The sequence below is a fragment of the Lactuca sativa genome, chromosome 4 (genome assembly GCF_002870075.4).
Source record: "Lactuca sativa cultivar Salinas chromosome 4, Lsat_Salinas_v11, whole genome shotgun sequence".
NCBI classification, from domain to species: domain Eukaryota; kingdom Viridiplantae; phylum Streptophyta; class Magnoliopsida; order Asterales; family Asteraceae; genus Lactuca; species Lactuca sativa.
Window position 1 is genome coordinate 342,814,286 of NC_056626.2, and position 17,928 is coordinate 342,832,213.

Consider the following 17,928-nt stretch of genomic DNA (forward strand, 5'->3'; position numbering starts at 1 on the left):
ATATTCTCCAACTTTTGTTTAGATTGATAAGGCTAAATCTCGCTCTATCGAAAATTCACTATTTACGCTTCCCGGTGCCGTGCCGGTTTTGCCGTAAAACTTCGACAGGTCATAACTTCTTCGTTATGACTCGGATTTTGGAATTCTTTATATCTTCGGAATCCTTGTTTCGACCACTACAACTTTATTTAACCCAAATAAGATTTTAGGAAAGTTAAATTTTGACCTAAATTTGACTTGCGTCCCAACATATCGTCTTGAAATATCGGGTTGTCACATAAATGTCATGAGTTTACCAAATAGGAAGAGTTTCTCGTCGCCCAAGTTTCAATTGGACAGAAACTTGGAATCATGCAACTTGGTTGCACGATGAATGAGAAATTTCATATTTGGAAAATTAGACTAATTCATTGACAAAGTGTCAAGTGAAGGACTAAGAGATTGAGTACACAAGGTTGTGTGTTGATCAAGTCCACCACAAGAGTAAGAAAGATATTCATCATGATTCACTAAAGGTTTAGTAAATATGATTATACTTATAAGATTAAGTATAATTATGAATTGATTGAAAAGGTTTAAATCAATAGCAGAACGAATAAGAAGAATCAAGTAAGCAGAAAGATAAAAGTTTCTCTATTCTAAGAAAAAGGGAGAGTACCTTTTATGTTTTATGATAGGTCTTAATGATTAAGAACCATATCTCAATTAATCCTATGTGTAAGTCTTAGTACAATTGTTTGTCTGAGAAGAGGAATCAAGAATTGAAGAAATGGTTAAATCAAAAAGGCAATCATACTTCGTTCTAAAAACAAGTCTTAGAGTTAAGATTGTGATATTAAGTGACAAGTCTTAAAAAGGTTTATAACATTCATCAAATGTAGAATTTGGAAAAAGGCTTTCCTATTCTCGCACATTTGAAATTGGAAAGTTGTGATGTCTTGGATAAGACATAGACCATCTAGGACCAATTTTATGAAATGTTTTGTCTTGATAAAGGATACACTAACTCTTGAATATTTGTTTGTCAAGAAATGTTAATTGACAAGAGAATCTTATATGTCAAGGAGTCGGTGGGAGTCTTAATGGTGTTGAAAAGTTTCAAGAACTAATTAAGAATAAACCTTGTCGATCATCACTAGCACACAAATAGAGGTTTACAACCTATCGTGTTGACGTTATCTTTTTTCTGTGTCGTTCCAATCGAGTTAATTATGCATATGAGTTCGATGAGTTCTCATTTGAATGCATAAAAGGCAAGGACCTTGATCAATTGAAAGTACATTGATAAGAAAGGGTGAGCTACTTAACTACTTGGAAGACATGGTGGGCAGTCGTGTTAACATAAGGCAAGAAATCAAGATTGAGAAAGTTTGGCCCATATGAGTTTGAATTTGTCATAAACTTTGGTTTTAACAAATTCACATGGATAGGAACACATACACCATTAAAATATAAGTGTCATAAGATTCCCTCCTTCATGAAAATGACTGTGAGGAAATGCTTTCACTAAGGAAGATTTTAAGAAGATATTGATTGTGAAAATTGTATTCTCAAATTTGATTATGGTTACGGTATCCCTTTCCATGATTCGAATTATGAGATTTGGCAATTAGTAGAATTCTTTAAGACACACATATAAACTATCTAAGGCAAAGGTGTATAAGTTTAAGAAGCCTTGATAAAAGATTATCAAAGCATTGGGTATTAGAAATATGAACTCAAAGAAATTCAATAGGCATTGTTTTTCTGAATGTTAAGTTGTTTCTGAATACATGTCAAAGCCAGTGGGAGCATAAGTGTTATGTTTGTAATAATCATCGTGATAGTGGGAGCATAAACGTTATGATTGCATGATTATTAAGGCAAGTATTGCAAGCTAGCAATATTAATTATAGAAAACAAGAGTCATACTTTGCAAAATTGTAAGGGTTGAATAGTTGTTTTGGTATAATTAAGGGAGAGAATATTATGCTTCATTTCAAATCTAAAGGATTAGGTTATGGAATGTTAATAAATATAGTCAATGAAACATAGTGCATTCTTAAAATTCGATTATGATTACGGCATTCCTCTTCATATTTTGAATTGAGAAAACGTAGCACGTAAAATATTATGGCAGAAGATTGATAAAGTATCAAATCTTTATGTAAGACATTATGCATTGTGTCACATACGGTTCGGGTATAGGATAGATGGCAAATGCTATAATATTTGACCATTCTAAAATTTTCCAAATGTCTAGTGCATTTAGAGGGAAAAGGACAAGAATCGGTTTGACTAAGATAATTAGACAACTATCAAAGGACAATCCAAAGTTCGCCGAGGATTGGTTGCTTGTGAGTAGTTGGAAGTATGATATTGGATGGACCATATCGACTTTATTATGAATAGATAAGATTCTATTAAGAATGAGTTGTCATATGGAAAATATGGCAATATTTCCATATTGGGAGTTGAATATTGAGAATCAATGTCTAGATTAGCAACTTTTATGCAAAAAGATGTTCAAAGGAATATACTTTGAGTGAAAGACATCACATCTATGGAATTGTCTTGTAACAATCCCCGATAGAGGACTTTGTAATTTCGTTGGCAATAGTCATTGTGACTTTTGTGATATGACATTACGAAAGGATCATTGCATAAAATGTTAGAATCTAGCATATTCTATAAGTGGCAAGAATTTGATATTCTTTCACTTGTGGAAAGGATTAGGAGTTTTGAAATGAGTATGATTGGAAATGTGTTCATTTGATCTATTTCACAAATCAAGAACCGTATGTAAACATTGTGTATATGCTAAGAGCATGGGACAAGTGTGGTAAGTAATTCAAGTAAGAAGTTGATTACCCAAAACAACAAATAATGAGTAATCGATATGGTGATAAATAAAAGGTGTTTTATTTATAGTCAAAGGTTTGAGGCCATATGGGATTAGTATTATTCTTGTGTTTCACTTTGCATGTTTTGACTTCCTAAATAATTTAATTGGTTAAGAACAGTCAAATTATTCGAACGGGCCACAGTCGTTCATATGTTGGAAGTAGGTATGAATGAAGACTGTCGTGAATTGGTGTGTGGATTGTCTAACGAGCATTAGACATAAGCAAATGTTTGCTGCAACGTTCATGAGTGCTTATGAATATGATTTGAGCATTGGATTAAACCCACGCTCACTTGGATCACTTCATGGATTTTATCACGAGTGATTGGTGAGACGATAATATCTTATCTTGAAACCGAGATGTGTGAGTTGTATCTTGCGAGTCGGTTGCACATTGATAATATGTAAACGTACCAATAACTTGGTGTTATAAAACATATTGTTGTGTGTGATTTGGTGAGTGAGTGCAAGCGAGCATTGAGTCAAAGTTTATCCGTTTCTTTTATCCAAAGTAGGATAAAAGCGATATATGTGGGCCCTTCGATGACTTAGTGATGGCACCTAAGCGCTTGGCCAAGCCGGGACTAAATTGATGTGTTCAATTGTAGTCTTTTGCCAGTCGTCATAAATCTGAATTCGGGAAACAACACATAGACAGAGAGAATGATTTAGATCCATGTCTCAGTCTATACGATATCTAGAATGGAGGAATATATGATCCCTTATCTAAGGAAACGCGTATTTGATAAAATCAGAGTTGACAGCGGCTTTAGAAAGCTACGATTGCATATCAGGATCTGAAGTCATACGTGGAATAGTTATTAGACTTATCCAAGTGGGAGACTGTTGGATTAGTGTCTAAGTCCATAACTATTTTGGTATGTACTTGACCCGATGGTGCATGGTCCTTTTGGGTTGCCTTCACCAAAGCAACTTGATAGGATGAATTATGGAGAGAACGGACTAAATATGATTTATTAATATATTATGAGAATAATATATTAAAGGAGAAATCATATTGTTTAATTAATATTAGTCAAGAATTAATAAGAATTAAGTTTGTGGCTAAAAGACATTAATTAAACATAAGGGACTAGAACTGTCAATTGTGTGATAGTTGAATATTGAGCTAATTGACTCCATATTAAAGGGGTGGACGAATTCTATGGGGAATCCCATTAGAAATCGTCCAAAGGCCTTTAAGAAAGGAGTTCATGGGTTGCTTAGGGCCTAAGCATCCAAATTAGGGTTTCCTTGTTAGATAACCCTAATAGTATCACTATTTAAGGAACCCTTAAGCCCCAAAAACGTGGTGAACTAATTAGTTAGGGTTTCCACACATTTTGGGCAGCCTCTGTCTCTTCTCCTCTTCATCCTCTTGCTCTTGGTGTTTGTGAACCATTAGAAGAGTGACATTTGTGACTGTAAGTTTTCTAAAGTCAATACAAGAAGGATTTGAGATTGTTATTGCTATATAACAATCAAGGTATGATCTAAACCCTAATTTATATGTTATATTGATTATCATATACTAGATCTAGGGTTTATAGTCTTGGATGAATTGCATGTACAATAACGAAACCTAGATCCAAGCATTAGGGTTTGTATGAGCACATAGGATGTTCTTATGGCTAAAACCCATCAGTGGTATCAGAGCCTTGATTGGTTTCTATTGTATTGATGCCTTGTTTGTTTGTTCAAGCTGTAAAATCGATTTTTTTGGCCCCCTGTCTGATGAACTCGGCGATTTCCAATGTAGACTCGGCGAGTAGCTCCAACTCGGCGAGTCCATAGAGGAACTTGGCGAGTTTGAGCGTCAGAAGGAGGCAGTTTCGGGATTTGTTTGTTCAAGCTGTAAAATCGATTTTTTTGGCCCCCTGTCTGCCCAACACCTACTCGACGAGTTAGCTCTCTGACTCGTCGAGTCCACTCATTAATTTCCACGCGACATCTCGACCCTACTCGGCGAGTTGGACTCCCAACTCATCGATTCCCTCCATAAATTTCAAAAAATTCAACCACACAATAATATACATGAAATTCCGGATGTTACACATACAAACATGTGAAGTCGTTACCTTGAACGGAGGTTCTATTTAAAAATTTAGAAAATGCGAACGAGTCGCGATTGGCTCGAGAACTACTTTTTCGTGCTTATATCGACCCGATGTACCACTCTGTGAAGTCAGTACATTAAAAAAAAATTCATCCAATAAGTTTGAAAACACAAAAAGACACTCGATTCTCAAAATGAACATTTTTCACACTTCAAGGATGAGTTTATATGGCCCCTTTTTTATGGTTTTCATGTTTGAGGGGAATACACATGTGTTTAATGAAGTTTTGATGGTTCTCAAGTTTTTATATAGTAAAATGCATCATACTTTGTATTGGTTAATGTTTTGTGAAATAGCATTCTAAAATGCTACAAATCACCAATAAATCTTACAAGTTAAAGTAGACTGCTAAACAATGATATACGTATACCTAGTGTGAAATATCAATATAATTATTAAGAATAATCACAATATTATAAGTAGACTTATAAAGATTCAAATATATTTGATTAATCAAAAAACTGTAATACTTTTTGTATATATGCATGAATATGTTAAGAAAGTGTGAAAATACATTATACTTATGACCAAAGTTTCTATTCAACATAATTATGTACAAAAAGAAAGTACATTGCCTAAATTGGTTGAAAAACGAAGTTTGAACAATTACATGATAATTAGTTGAAATTTACCAAAGATCAACTATTATTTATGAAGTTTTGTAAAAATGAATTTTAAAAACGATTTTTGTTATATTTTTATGATTATTATAAAAATATAAATCATCTTTACAAAATTATGAAAAATTCTCATATACGATACATAATTGATGTCCAGATTTTAAGAATCGTTTTCTAAGAAATTATGTATTATATAAATTATGTAACTTATCAATTATAATGGGAATTGTTGGTTTCACACTGGTCGAAACCTAGAAAAATGTTATAAAAGCAACCGTTATGTTGCCCAAATTTCATCATGGCAGACAATAACATTTGGAAGTATGTTAAGTCTTATGAATCTCAAATACTAAAAGAACTCCAATAAAAATCATTCCTCGACATCAAAGAATTATACATTTTGAAGAACTTATAATGGAAAGTTTAGGATTATGATGCCTAGACACATTGTTAGGATGCAACAACCACAGGTTTCCTTTGAGCTATGTTCGCTTCTGAAAGCCATAGGAGATAGGATCATTTCATAAGCCATATGAGCTATGTTTGTAACTACACTATGACTGTAGGCCTTGGTAAAATTCCTCTGTGTTATAATCGTTAATCTTTATGGAACGTGGAACGTCAGGTATAGATCGGCAGTACTGACTTATACCGGATTATGGATAGACATCCCGCCAATGGTTGCTAGCTAGAACCATCGTCTAAAGAGTCAAAAACAGGTGTTGACGTTTCTACACTACTTACTCCCTGACGTTGATAAAGAGTTGATGTGGAACTTTTGTCATGCCCTTTTTTAGCGTTGGTGTAGAGGCTACGAGTCACGGTTCGGTTATGAGCTCATTATAGATCTCATATTTGTTTTTTTATCGTATAGAATTGAAATATGATTTATATGGGTTTTTGTTCACTTATAATAGTTGAAAGAAACTGTATGTAGTGGGCTAGTTTGTGACTCAAAATGATAAGTGTAATTACCAATTTTAAGTCATATAACACTTAACTAACATCATGACACGACTCATTAAGGTTCAATAACTTACATTTAATAAGTTATTTACATAAACCCTACATTTTGCACAAAAACACAATTATGTAGGATGAGTTTGCCCCACTGATTTGGTGTCGTGTCCCAAATTAAGTAAGATAACTACTATGATACAAACTTACAAGTTTTGTAAACTCAAAATCTTTGAGTTCTACATATAAAGTATAAAATTGCTTGTATGAAATTTCATGAGGAAAAGTTGGATATTTTATGTTTTTGCAAAGGGTGATGTGTCTTATTTTTATGTAACTTGATATTCAAAATCCTTATATAAAAATGCATTTTGGTCATGGAAACCGTAAACTTTGACACAAGCATGACCTACTTATATATTTATTAAATTTTGTACCTTTGGGATTTGAACAAACAACATTTCTATGTGAGTCCGAAAGCACTTTTATAACGCGTCTATTTTTATACTTTTGATAGAAAGTACGGATTTATAAAAGATGGTGAAGTAGATAAATTTTATAAAACACTTTTGGTTATAAAAGTATTTGGTATCAAAACCTTTAGAACTCACCAATAATCTTTTGTTGAGGTATCTTAATGCATGTATTCTCACGTTTATTAGCATGTCAGAAAATTTTGCATAGAATACTTTCTGTTAGTATACTATACCTTGTAAACGTCAAATGGTTAGGCGTGTGTCGTGATATAGAAAAATCTATTGACAATGTAATTTCCATTTTGTTAATAATAGAAGATTATATTTGTATTTTCTGTTAGATGCATTTTATATGCGTCTTTTAGGACAATTTCCTACGTATTTCATTATAAAAAGCTAACTAACTCCCGATTATTCTTATGTATTTCGTGTTTCATGATTATTTTGACGAATGCCCGTACTGCTCACATTTTTTATGATTTTTCAGGGCCATATGGAGCACATGGATGAGTGCGCGAGTTTGGGATGCGTTAGCGGATGCTTTGGAGCTTAACTGGAGTCTAGACCGAGGAAGGATGTCGGGAAATGATCAAGAACTACTTGGAAGGAGGAACGACAATCAAAAGAGTCGAAAATTGGAACATGCGATCGCAACTTGTCTCCGTGTGATCGCAGGTATGCCTTTGCGATAGTAGGTTTGGTCGCAGCTTCGCTTCGTGGTTTTTTCGTGCCAAAAAAATCATCAGACTAGAAAATGAGATACATATGATCACAGGTTGTGCCTTTGCGATTGCAGGTTAGTCAAAATGCATCAAAATAGCAACTTACTTCATTAAAAAGGCCCATGACACGTTTTGGGTGATACATGCGATCACAGGTACGACGATTTGACAGCTAGACATATAAATACAGTCCCATGCTCATTCAGTAACCCTAATTGGCGATTTGCCGATTCTAAGGTGATTTTCAGAGGGATTAAAGTGAAGAACGCAGATCTAAAGGAGACCATTCAATTTCTATTCGTAGTTTAGTAAGATTTATCGTTTCGACTTTATTTTCTACTGTTTGTAATCCATTTTTAGCCATGCCAGGCTAAAACTCATATTTCAATTTTGCAAGACGTAACATTTTCTAATGATTAATCATTAGGCACTATGTTTGACTATGATTACTATTTAGTTTGATCAATTATGTGTTAAATTGAGTGTTTGGTTTTGATTTCAATTTCTATTGGCCACTTAAATTGTTTGTGAATCATTCTAGTCATCTAATTGTTTAGATCCGTAATTGTCTAGATTAATTGGTAAAAAGTAACATATATTATATTAATTCTACATTTAGGGTTAACTCTAATATGAAATGATCAAATAAGTTTTAACGCCTCCGAGCTTATGAGAGGTATTGAACTTTACAAGGAATTACATTGTGTCTAATGCACCTTTTCTTTGTTAATCAAGAGCTTGTTTGATTAATTTAGTAAAAAGTTAGATTTAATTCAAAGAACTTATTTTGATTAAATGATTTTTTTAATAGAGGTCATTAGAGCTTGTTAATGAACTTTAGTACCAGTTTAAACAAGTTCATAGTCAAATATTGTGTTGAAGGTTAATTATATGATTAGAGGAGTTATCGCGAAACTGGAATTGCTTTCTCTTATTTGAATTTTCACTACTTTAAATTTAGTTATTCTTTTGTCATTTTCGATTTCTATTAGTTAAATTTTTAGAAATACCCCCCCCCCCCCTTATGTTTTATGCATTTATCAAGAATTAGTTCATGCCTTACGCAAAGAGGTATAAACTTAGGACGTGTCCCTGAGGATTCGACCCTGCTTACTTGTACTACCTATTAGTTAATTTATATTTTTATTTATTTAAATTGTGTACGACAACGGTATTAAAAAATTGGCGACGTTGCCGGGGACACCATAAAACACTAATAGTTTTATGCCAAGATCTTCATGTATATGTGATCTGATTTTTGATCCAGAGATTAAGAAAACTACAAGGAAGCTAAAGAAGGAGGCAAAACTTCGGAAGCAACAAGCAGGAACCTCAACCTCACCCACACCACAAGGCACTCCCTTGTGGAATGAACCTGAAGCCTCATTTCAACCTTTTCCAAAAGCACCACCTACCTCACTAGTTAACAGCCCGTTCAAAACCTACTCCACATCATCTTCAGACAAACCCGAACTCACAGACTCTTCTAAAACTGAAACTGAAACAGAATTTACCATGAGCGAAAACGAAGACGAAGTTGAAAAAACTCTCCGTGGGTGGGTGTGAAAATAGTCAATTTCGAGTCAAGTCAAAGTCAAACCGATCGACTCAATTAACCCTTGTATATTAGGGTTGACGTTATGCAATTACTGTACAACTCGCTATTTTAATGAGAAAACATCATTTGGAAAATTCGTGTGTTTAAATTTTCCTTAGCCTTGATAGTGCTAAACAATGAACCAAAGCGACATAACACTATTGCACACTCACCGGGCGTGGGTAGGGCACTAAACCATGGCTTAACGGGGTTTACAGACCTTGAGTTGCAAAGCCGGACACTCAAGAACGTCATAATCAGAACCTCTCTGAATCTTTTTCACTTTATCTCTCTTTATGTCAAATCTCTCCCAAATCTCTCCAAGAATGTGGAATCTCTCCCAAATCTCTCTCAAAAGTTTCTGGTACTTTTTGTAATCATTTGGGCCATCCCGACCCTTAACCGGGTCAAAAACGGCTCGAAATGGGGTTAGAACGGGTAAAATATCCTAAAAGACCCAAAACCGCCTTTATAGGGCCAAAGCCTCTTATGGCCGAATCCTCTTGGACCGAAAGCAGCATGAACCGAGGCCCTTGGGTAGCCGCAGACACTGAGCCGAAGCCCATAGCCACAACCGTCAAGCCGCAACCACCAAGCCCCCGCATTGAATCCCACCTTCGGACCCTCCTGGCGCGCCTTCGGTTTCCCTGCTGATGAAGCCGCATGCGGTAGCTACTCGCACCACAGCCCTCTTCCCCCTCGGATCCGCATTAGCAGCCAAGCCACTCCGGTTCCAAGGCTGCTGATGACCGCACCCTCGCCCAGACTTCAGAATTCCTCATTTTTCACCCGGTTTTCGACCACGACTACGTTTTAAACCCGTTTTTCATCATTTTAAAGCGGGATTTTCACCCAAAACTTTATTTTAACATATTAAGACCCATATGTTTTAATTAATCATGATTTTAATGCAAATCTTATCCAATATTTAGTGGTTGGAGTAATTAAGGTGGAGTGTTGACATTGCTTTACTTTATAACACAAGAAACCCCCACTCACCCACTCAATGGCCAGTCACTCCTCCCACCATACCTTGTTCATGTCAAGGTACTTTCTCATAATTTTTCCAGCCATTCCCACGTCTTAGAGCTGGAACAAATCTCTCTCTCTCTCTCTCTCTCTCTCTCTCTCTCTCTCTTTCTCCTCATTCTCACTCACTTCTCTCATTTCCACCAAAGATCAAACCCACTTTTGTCACAAATTCTCTCACCCAAATTCGATATTTCCAAGGAATTTTCCAGATTTCCTCCTTCATTTGGTAAGTTTCATCACCCTTCTTATGGTTATTACACTCCTTTTTACTCAAATCATTAATTGCTTACACTAATTCCATCATAAATTGTGCTAGATTCTTGAATCTTCAAGCAATCCTCCAAGTGTTCTTGAGTTGAACACTTCTCTCCTTCAACACCCATCCACTTACATCACATAAGGTGATTTCATACCCCCATCTTTTCATGTTTTCTTAAGTTTTTTTTTTTTTTTTTGGGGGGGGGGGGGGGGGGGGGGAGAATACAAGTTAAAACACCAGGAACACAACTAAATTCTCCTAACAGCTTTCATCAGAAAAGTTGGACTCCATTCACGGACTGTTTTGGGCAACTTAAACATTTTAGTTTTCAAAATTGTTCTAAGTGCAAATATTTCAACTTGTTAGCTTTAAAATGACTACTTTCACATCTCCATATGATTTTTCTACAATTTATGGTGATTTTTACAAAACTGCCTACCATTTCAAACATCAATCCGGACCAGTCTGTGATTATGCACTTGTTACACAAGCTAGAGGTCACTAAAAATCATGATAAAAATTATAGAGAAACTAGACTCATTTTCCAAACTCTCATAATTTACTGATTCTGATTTGGACATTTGATGACTTTTCTACAAATTTTATAAGAACAGTGATAGAAAATGTACTCAACAGAAAAATGCTATCAATTTCGTTTCACCTTGTAACATGTTGAGCAAGGTGTATATCTTTATGTGATTATATGTTATTGCAATATATGACATTTCTGTCTTAGTATATAGACATACATCAGTTAACAAATGGATTTTTGCTAAATAAAGCATAGAAATAACAATATGTTATAATCAAAGTACATCCATTACATACAAACATTGGATAAACAATATTGAGTATAATTTACATACACTACTACTACTAACCTTGTTTTGATAAACTATAATAGGTATAATTATCACACATTACATAATACATACATTTCAAAAGGGTACATTTATACAAATAGGATTTTCATTAGGGATGTCAACGGGGGCAAACGGGACGAGTATTGCATCCCCCGCCCCGCCCCCAAAATTTTCCCGTTCCCCCGCCCCCGCCCCCAAATTCCCCTTCTGACCCCCGCCCACGCCCCCGTTCTCCCGCCCCCGATTGATTTTGGGCTAACTTATTTGGGCTAAAATAAGTTCTTGTTTGGGCTAAAAGAAACTATTTTTTGGATAACAAATAGATATTTATAACATAACTTTACATGTTACAAACAACTTAAAAACATGTTTTTGTTGAATTTTTGTACATAAAAATCATTTCGTTGTTTATTATACTTATATAATTAACATATGTCAATTTATATAATTTATTAACGGGGCCCCCACGGGGGTTTCGGGATGGGTCTACCAACCCCCGCCCCCGCCCCCGAAATTAAAACGAGGGTTAACCTTGCCCCCGCCCCCGCCCCCGTCCTCGATTTTTTTCAACAAATGCCCCCATACAGGACGGGGCCCCGGCGGGATCGGGGTCCTACGGGACTTTTTGACATCCCTAATTTTCATTTCACCACACGTAATCCTGTTAATGACTTTGTGAGACATTCGCTTCACTTTACAAATAAATCCTGCATTGTAACCAGAGTCTCCTGGAGGGAGAGCGTGATAGTTGTGTATAGATATATATTAGGTTTGACAAACCCACACCTGAGCTGCATGCAACAGCTAGACCGGTAGGTCTGAGGTGACAAATGTCATAACAGTTCCGACGCCAGAAGAACGTTGTTTCAGGCCAACTAGGTCATAGTATGGTTATAATAACTCACATTAAGTAGTAACAAACATAGGAATTTACAAGAATTTCATTGAAATCAAACGTGTTCATGTCAATTGAAACCTACATTATTTTCTATAAGTAAGAAAGGTTACTTATACATTTTGGTTTTTGGATATAAGACTACATTACACATTTTAAGGAAAATATCAGATTTTCCTGGAACAAACATTACATTTACAAGAAAAATGCTTTTATCAATACAAAACAAAAGCTTATGAACTCACCAACCTTGTGTTGACACATTTTCAAACAACTTGTATTCTAAGGAAATCACTAAACAGGCAATCAAGTGCTTTTAAGGATGGGACGTTTAAGGCGTCAAACATTTCATATTTTATCAACATATTGTAATTGATTTGGAAACATGAAATTCATACAATGATGTAACTCTTTCAATTTTATATATGTTGGTTGTGTTTACTTTAATCACTATTGCAATTGTTGTTATGATACTATACATGAAGTTCTCCACCACCGGACGTTTCCGCCATCCTTGGTTTGGGGGTGTGACAGTGGGCAACACAGGAGGTTACCCAGCAGCCCTTGTGTATCACCTTTTCATAGGCTCAAAACTTTGAGCTCAAATCCAGATTAATCCATTTGCTGCCCCCGTTCTGAGGCCTTGAGAATGAAGATCCTCATAAATTTCTCAAGGAATTCCATGTCGTCTGTTCTGGAATGAAGCCCCATACAGTTACCAAAGACCAGATCAAATTAAGGGCATTCCCCTTCTCAGTTCAAGATGCAGCAAAGGAGTGGCTATATGACCTCCCGTCTGGTTCAATAACAAGATGGAATGAACTCGCCAAACTCCTTTTAGAAAAATATTTTCCCGAGGCGAAAGTATGGAATCTACACAGAGAGATTCTAGGTATAAAGCAAGGCAAAAGAGAAGCTCTCCACACTTATTGGGAGCGATTCAAGAAGCTGTTAGTCCGATGTCCACAACATGACATTAGTGATTATCAGTTATATCAGTGTTTCTGCGAAGGATTGATACCTATGGAGAGGCGACTAATAAATGCATCTAGTGGAGGGTCACTTTCAGACATGACACCAACAAAGATCAGGGCATTAATAGAGAAGCTGGCCAATGAATCAAAACATTCAACAACTAAGGAAGAGTGGTACCCAGACCATCCAAGAGGAGTCAAGGAGATAAGTAATGCCCACCTGGAATCCCAGATTTTAGAATTGACTAAAGATGTCCTTTTGTTGACAAAAGAAAAAGGTATTGAGCCAATGGTCAAACCTTGTGGGGTCTACTGCAAAACCGGGCACCCAACTGATATGTGCCCACTACTTCAAGAAGCTAATGAATCTGTGCAAGATATGGGAGGATTTCAGCAAAGGCCATTTGATCAACATCGCAACAACCAAGCTTGGGGTGGGCCTCAAAATAACAATTTCCAGCCAAGACCTCAACAGAACTTTCAGCAAAGAAACCAATACCAATCTCCACCTGGGTTCCAAGAACCTTTTCAGCAAAATCAGCACCAAAGCAACTTTCAGCAACCACCTGTTCAACCACAACATGTCTTTAGAAGACATAGTTAAAAGTCTTGCTACTAGTACCCCAAGCCTTCCAAAATGAAACAACGTCTAGCATCAAAAATCTGGAGCAGCAGGTATCACAACTCGCGAACTCCATGAGCAAACTAGAAGTATAAACCCAAGGAAAACTCCCATCTTAGACTGAGAAGAACCCGAAGCACAATGCTTGTGTTGTCACCCTCAGAAGTGGCAAAAACTACAAAGGACCAAATTAGCAAGAAGATGAGGAAGAAGAGATCGTGGTTGAGCAAGAATCTACGGCGACTAAAGAGGTGCAAAAAAGATAGACCTGCTGAAACTGAGGTGAAAATTACTCCTCTTCCTTTTCCCTCAAGACTGAAAACACGAAAAAAGAAAAGGAAGACAAAGACATTATGGATTTCTTTAGAAAGGTTGAGGTAAATATTCCCCTTCTTGATGCAATTAAACAACTACCCCGATATGCTAAATTTTTAAAAGAGTTATGTACTTCAAAAATACAATTAAAAGGAAACGAAACAGTTAAAGTAAGCGAGAATGTTTTAGCTATTTTATAGAAAAGGATACCCCCAAAGTGTAAGGATCCAGGAGTATTTACTATTCCTTGCAAGTTTGGAAACCTTTCAGTGTCACGAGCTATGTTGGACTTAGGAGATTCTATAAATGTTTTTCCATATTCACTTTTTAGAACTATCGGGGTAGGGCCTTTAAAAAGAACAGGAGTCATCATTTAGTTAGCTGATCGTTCTCTGGTGTACCCAAAAGGTGTGCTGGAAGACGTTTTGGTTCAACTGAATGAACTCATATTCCCAATTGATTTCTATATTTTGGATATAGGAGATGACGCTCACTAAATTTAGGTTCCATTCTTTTGGGGAGACCATTTTTAAAAACTACCAGAACCAAAATAGATGTTTATGATGGTACCCTTTCAATGGAATTTGATGGTGAAGTTATCAAATTCAATATTCATGATGCCATGTGTTATCCTGATGATGTTTCAGCCCTTAATTTCATTGATGTAATTGATCCATTATTTGCAGAATATTTTGAGATTGATAACCATGAGTCACTAGCATTAGTGATCCACATAAATTTGTCTATTAATGCATCTCAAGTTATATCAGAAAATTTTATGGTTGATAGAGAAGTTCAAGAGATGGCAACTCATATGGACCAATAGAGAAAGTTGAGGTATGGTACCCAAACTCTTAAATTACCATTTTCTAGCTCCAAGCTTTTTCCTTCTATAGTGAAAGCCCCCATCTTGGAGATGAAGACACTTCCAGAACACCTGAAATATGCATATCTTGGAGAAAAAGAAACATTACCAGTTATCATATCCAACATGTTGTCAGAAAAAGAAGAGTTAGAGCTGATCGAAATTTTGAAGGAGTATAAAAGTGAAACTGGGTGGACTATTGTAGACATTAAAGGACTCATCCTATCTCTCTGCATGCATAAAATTTTGATGGAAAAAGATTATAAGCCTTAGCGGGAAGCCCAACGCAGATTAAACCCACTAATGATGGAGGGGGTAGACAACAAAGAATGAGAGTTGGTTCCAACTCGGGTTCAGAACGCATGGCGTGTTTGTATTGACCATAGAAAATTAAACGCAACCACCCGAAAAGATCATTTTCCTCTCCTATTTATAGATCAGATGCTAGAGAGGCTTGCTAGAAAATCCCACTACTGTTGCTTGGATGGATTTTCAGGTTTCCATCAGATTCTAGTTGCTCCAGAAGACCAGGAGAATACAACTTTCACCTGCCCTTTCGGGACATTCGCGTATAGACGTATGCCCTTTGGACTCTACAACGCACCTGCTACCTTTCATAGGTGTACGAATGTTCGGGAAGTGCGTTCCTTTCTTGGTCATGCAGGGTTTTACAGGAGGTTTATAAAAGATTTTTTAAAGATATCATTTCCCATGTGCCAGTTACTGCAAAAAGATGCTGAATTTGACTTCAATGAAGACTGCAAGAAGGCTTTTGATGCGCTAAAAATCATCTTACTTCTGCCCCCATCATTCAGCCCCCAGATTGGAGTTAACCATTCGAGCTAATGTGTAAAACCAGTAGCACTGATGTCGGAGCTATTTTTGGACAGAGAAAAGACAGGGTTCCCCATGTTATATATTATGCATCAAAACTTTGGACAACGCCCAAGCAAATTACTCCACTACAGAAAAAGAGTTGTTGTCAATTGTTTTTGCATTAGAAAAATTCAGACAATATTTGTTTAGCACTAAAGTTATAATCTTTTCGGATCACACAGGTATTCAATACCTTCTTTCCAAAAAAGACTCAAAGCCAAGGTTGACTAGATGGATTTTGCTACTACAGGAATTTAATATAGAGATCATGGACAAAAGCAGGAGAGAAAATTTGGTAGCTGATCATTTGAGTTGACTCACTCCACCAGGAGACCCGACACCGATCCGTGAAACATTTCCTGACGACCATCTATTCGCTCTTCAGAACCCTCCTTGGTTTGCTGATATAGTAAACTACTTGGTCTCCAGAGAACTCCCTTCAGATCTTAACCGAGCCCAAAAAGATAAAATAAAGAAGGTGGCGAAAAGATATGTTTTGGACGATCTGTGTCTATGGAAACACTGTGCTGATCAAGTGATTAGAAGATGTGTGCCTCAAGATGAAGTCAAAGTCAATTTTGAATTTCTGCCATTCAGAAGCTTGTGGAGGGCATTATGGTCCACAACGAACCGCACGCAAGGTCTTGAACAGCGGTCTTTATTGGCCTCATATTTTTTGTGACTCTTTTTGATTTTGAAAAACTTCTGAATGGTGCCAAATGACTGGGGCTTTGACATATTGTAATCAGATGCCACTTACTCCAATCCTGACGTTTGGGGTAGAGATTTCATGGGTCTGTTTCCGCCATCTTTTGGGTTTGTGTATATATTACTTGTTGTGGATTACGTGTCCAAATAGGTCGAGGCAAAAGCTACACGAATAGACGATGCCAAGGTTTAGTTGATTTTGTCAAGACAAATATATTTGCTAGGTATGGGACACCAAAAGCCATTATTAGTGATCGGGGTACGCATTTCTGTAACCTCACCCTTGAAGTAGTCCTCAAGAAATATGGTGTCACACATCGGGTATCTACAGCATATCACCCGCAAACCAACGGGCAGGCTGAAGCTTCAAACAGACAGATCAAGGGCATTATAGAGAAAACCATCAATCCAGTCAAGAAGGATTGGAGTATTCGATTGGATGATGCGTTATGGGCTCACCGGACAGCATACAAAACTTCTATCGGTATGTCACCATATAGAATTGTTTTTGGCAAACCTTGTTGATTACCGGTTGAATTGGAGCATCGAGCATATTGGGCTGTCAAAAATTTGAAAATGAGTGTGGATGAAGCTGGTAAGAAAAGAAGGTTAGATATCCAAGAGTTAGAAGAAATCTGGAACGATGCGTACAAGAACGAAGCAATCTATAAGGAGAAGACAAAAGCTTTTCACGACAAGATGATCTTGCGAAAGGTATTCACTACTGGTCAAAAGTTACTCTTATATCATTCTCATTTCAAACTTATTTTCGGTAAATTGAGGTCTCGTTGGGTGGGACTTTTTGTTGTTACTAACGTGTTTGATCATGGTGCCATAGAAATTAAGAGTGAAAAAATAGGAAATATTTTTAAGGTAAATGGTCATCGTCTTAAACCATTTTACGAAGGGTTTCAAGTTATAAATGAAGAAGTGGAGGTAGTCGAGGTCCTGACTTACCGCAATTGAGGAACCCAAGTAACAATGTCAAGCCAACGACAGTAAAAACGGGCAGCTTACCGGGAGGCAACCCGGACATTTGTTTTGGTTTTTCGTTTTTGAAACTTCTTTTTAAATTTTGTGTGTTTTTAGCTACTTAGGTCGTCTCTTTTTAACTGAATCGTGCTTTTAATATAAAAAGGAACAGAG

The 17,928-nt window shown here is 36.5% G+C and overlaps 1 protein-coding gene across 1 annotated transcript; it reads left to right on the plus strand.

Moving 5' to 3' along the window:
* Window positions 1–13,121: 13,121 nt before the first annotated feature.
* LOC111921147 (uncharacterized) lies at window positions 13,122–14,000 on the plus strand. The gene has a single exon (XM_023916720.1). It carries the CDS (start codon window positions 13,122–13,124, stop codon window positions 13,998–14,000), a length of 879 nt encoding a protein of 292 aa, XP_023772488.1.
* The last annotated feature ends 3,928 nt before the right edge of the window (window positions 14,001–17,928 follow it).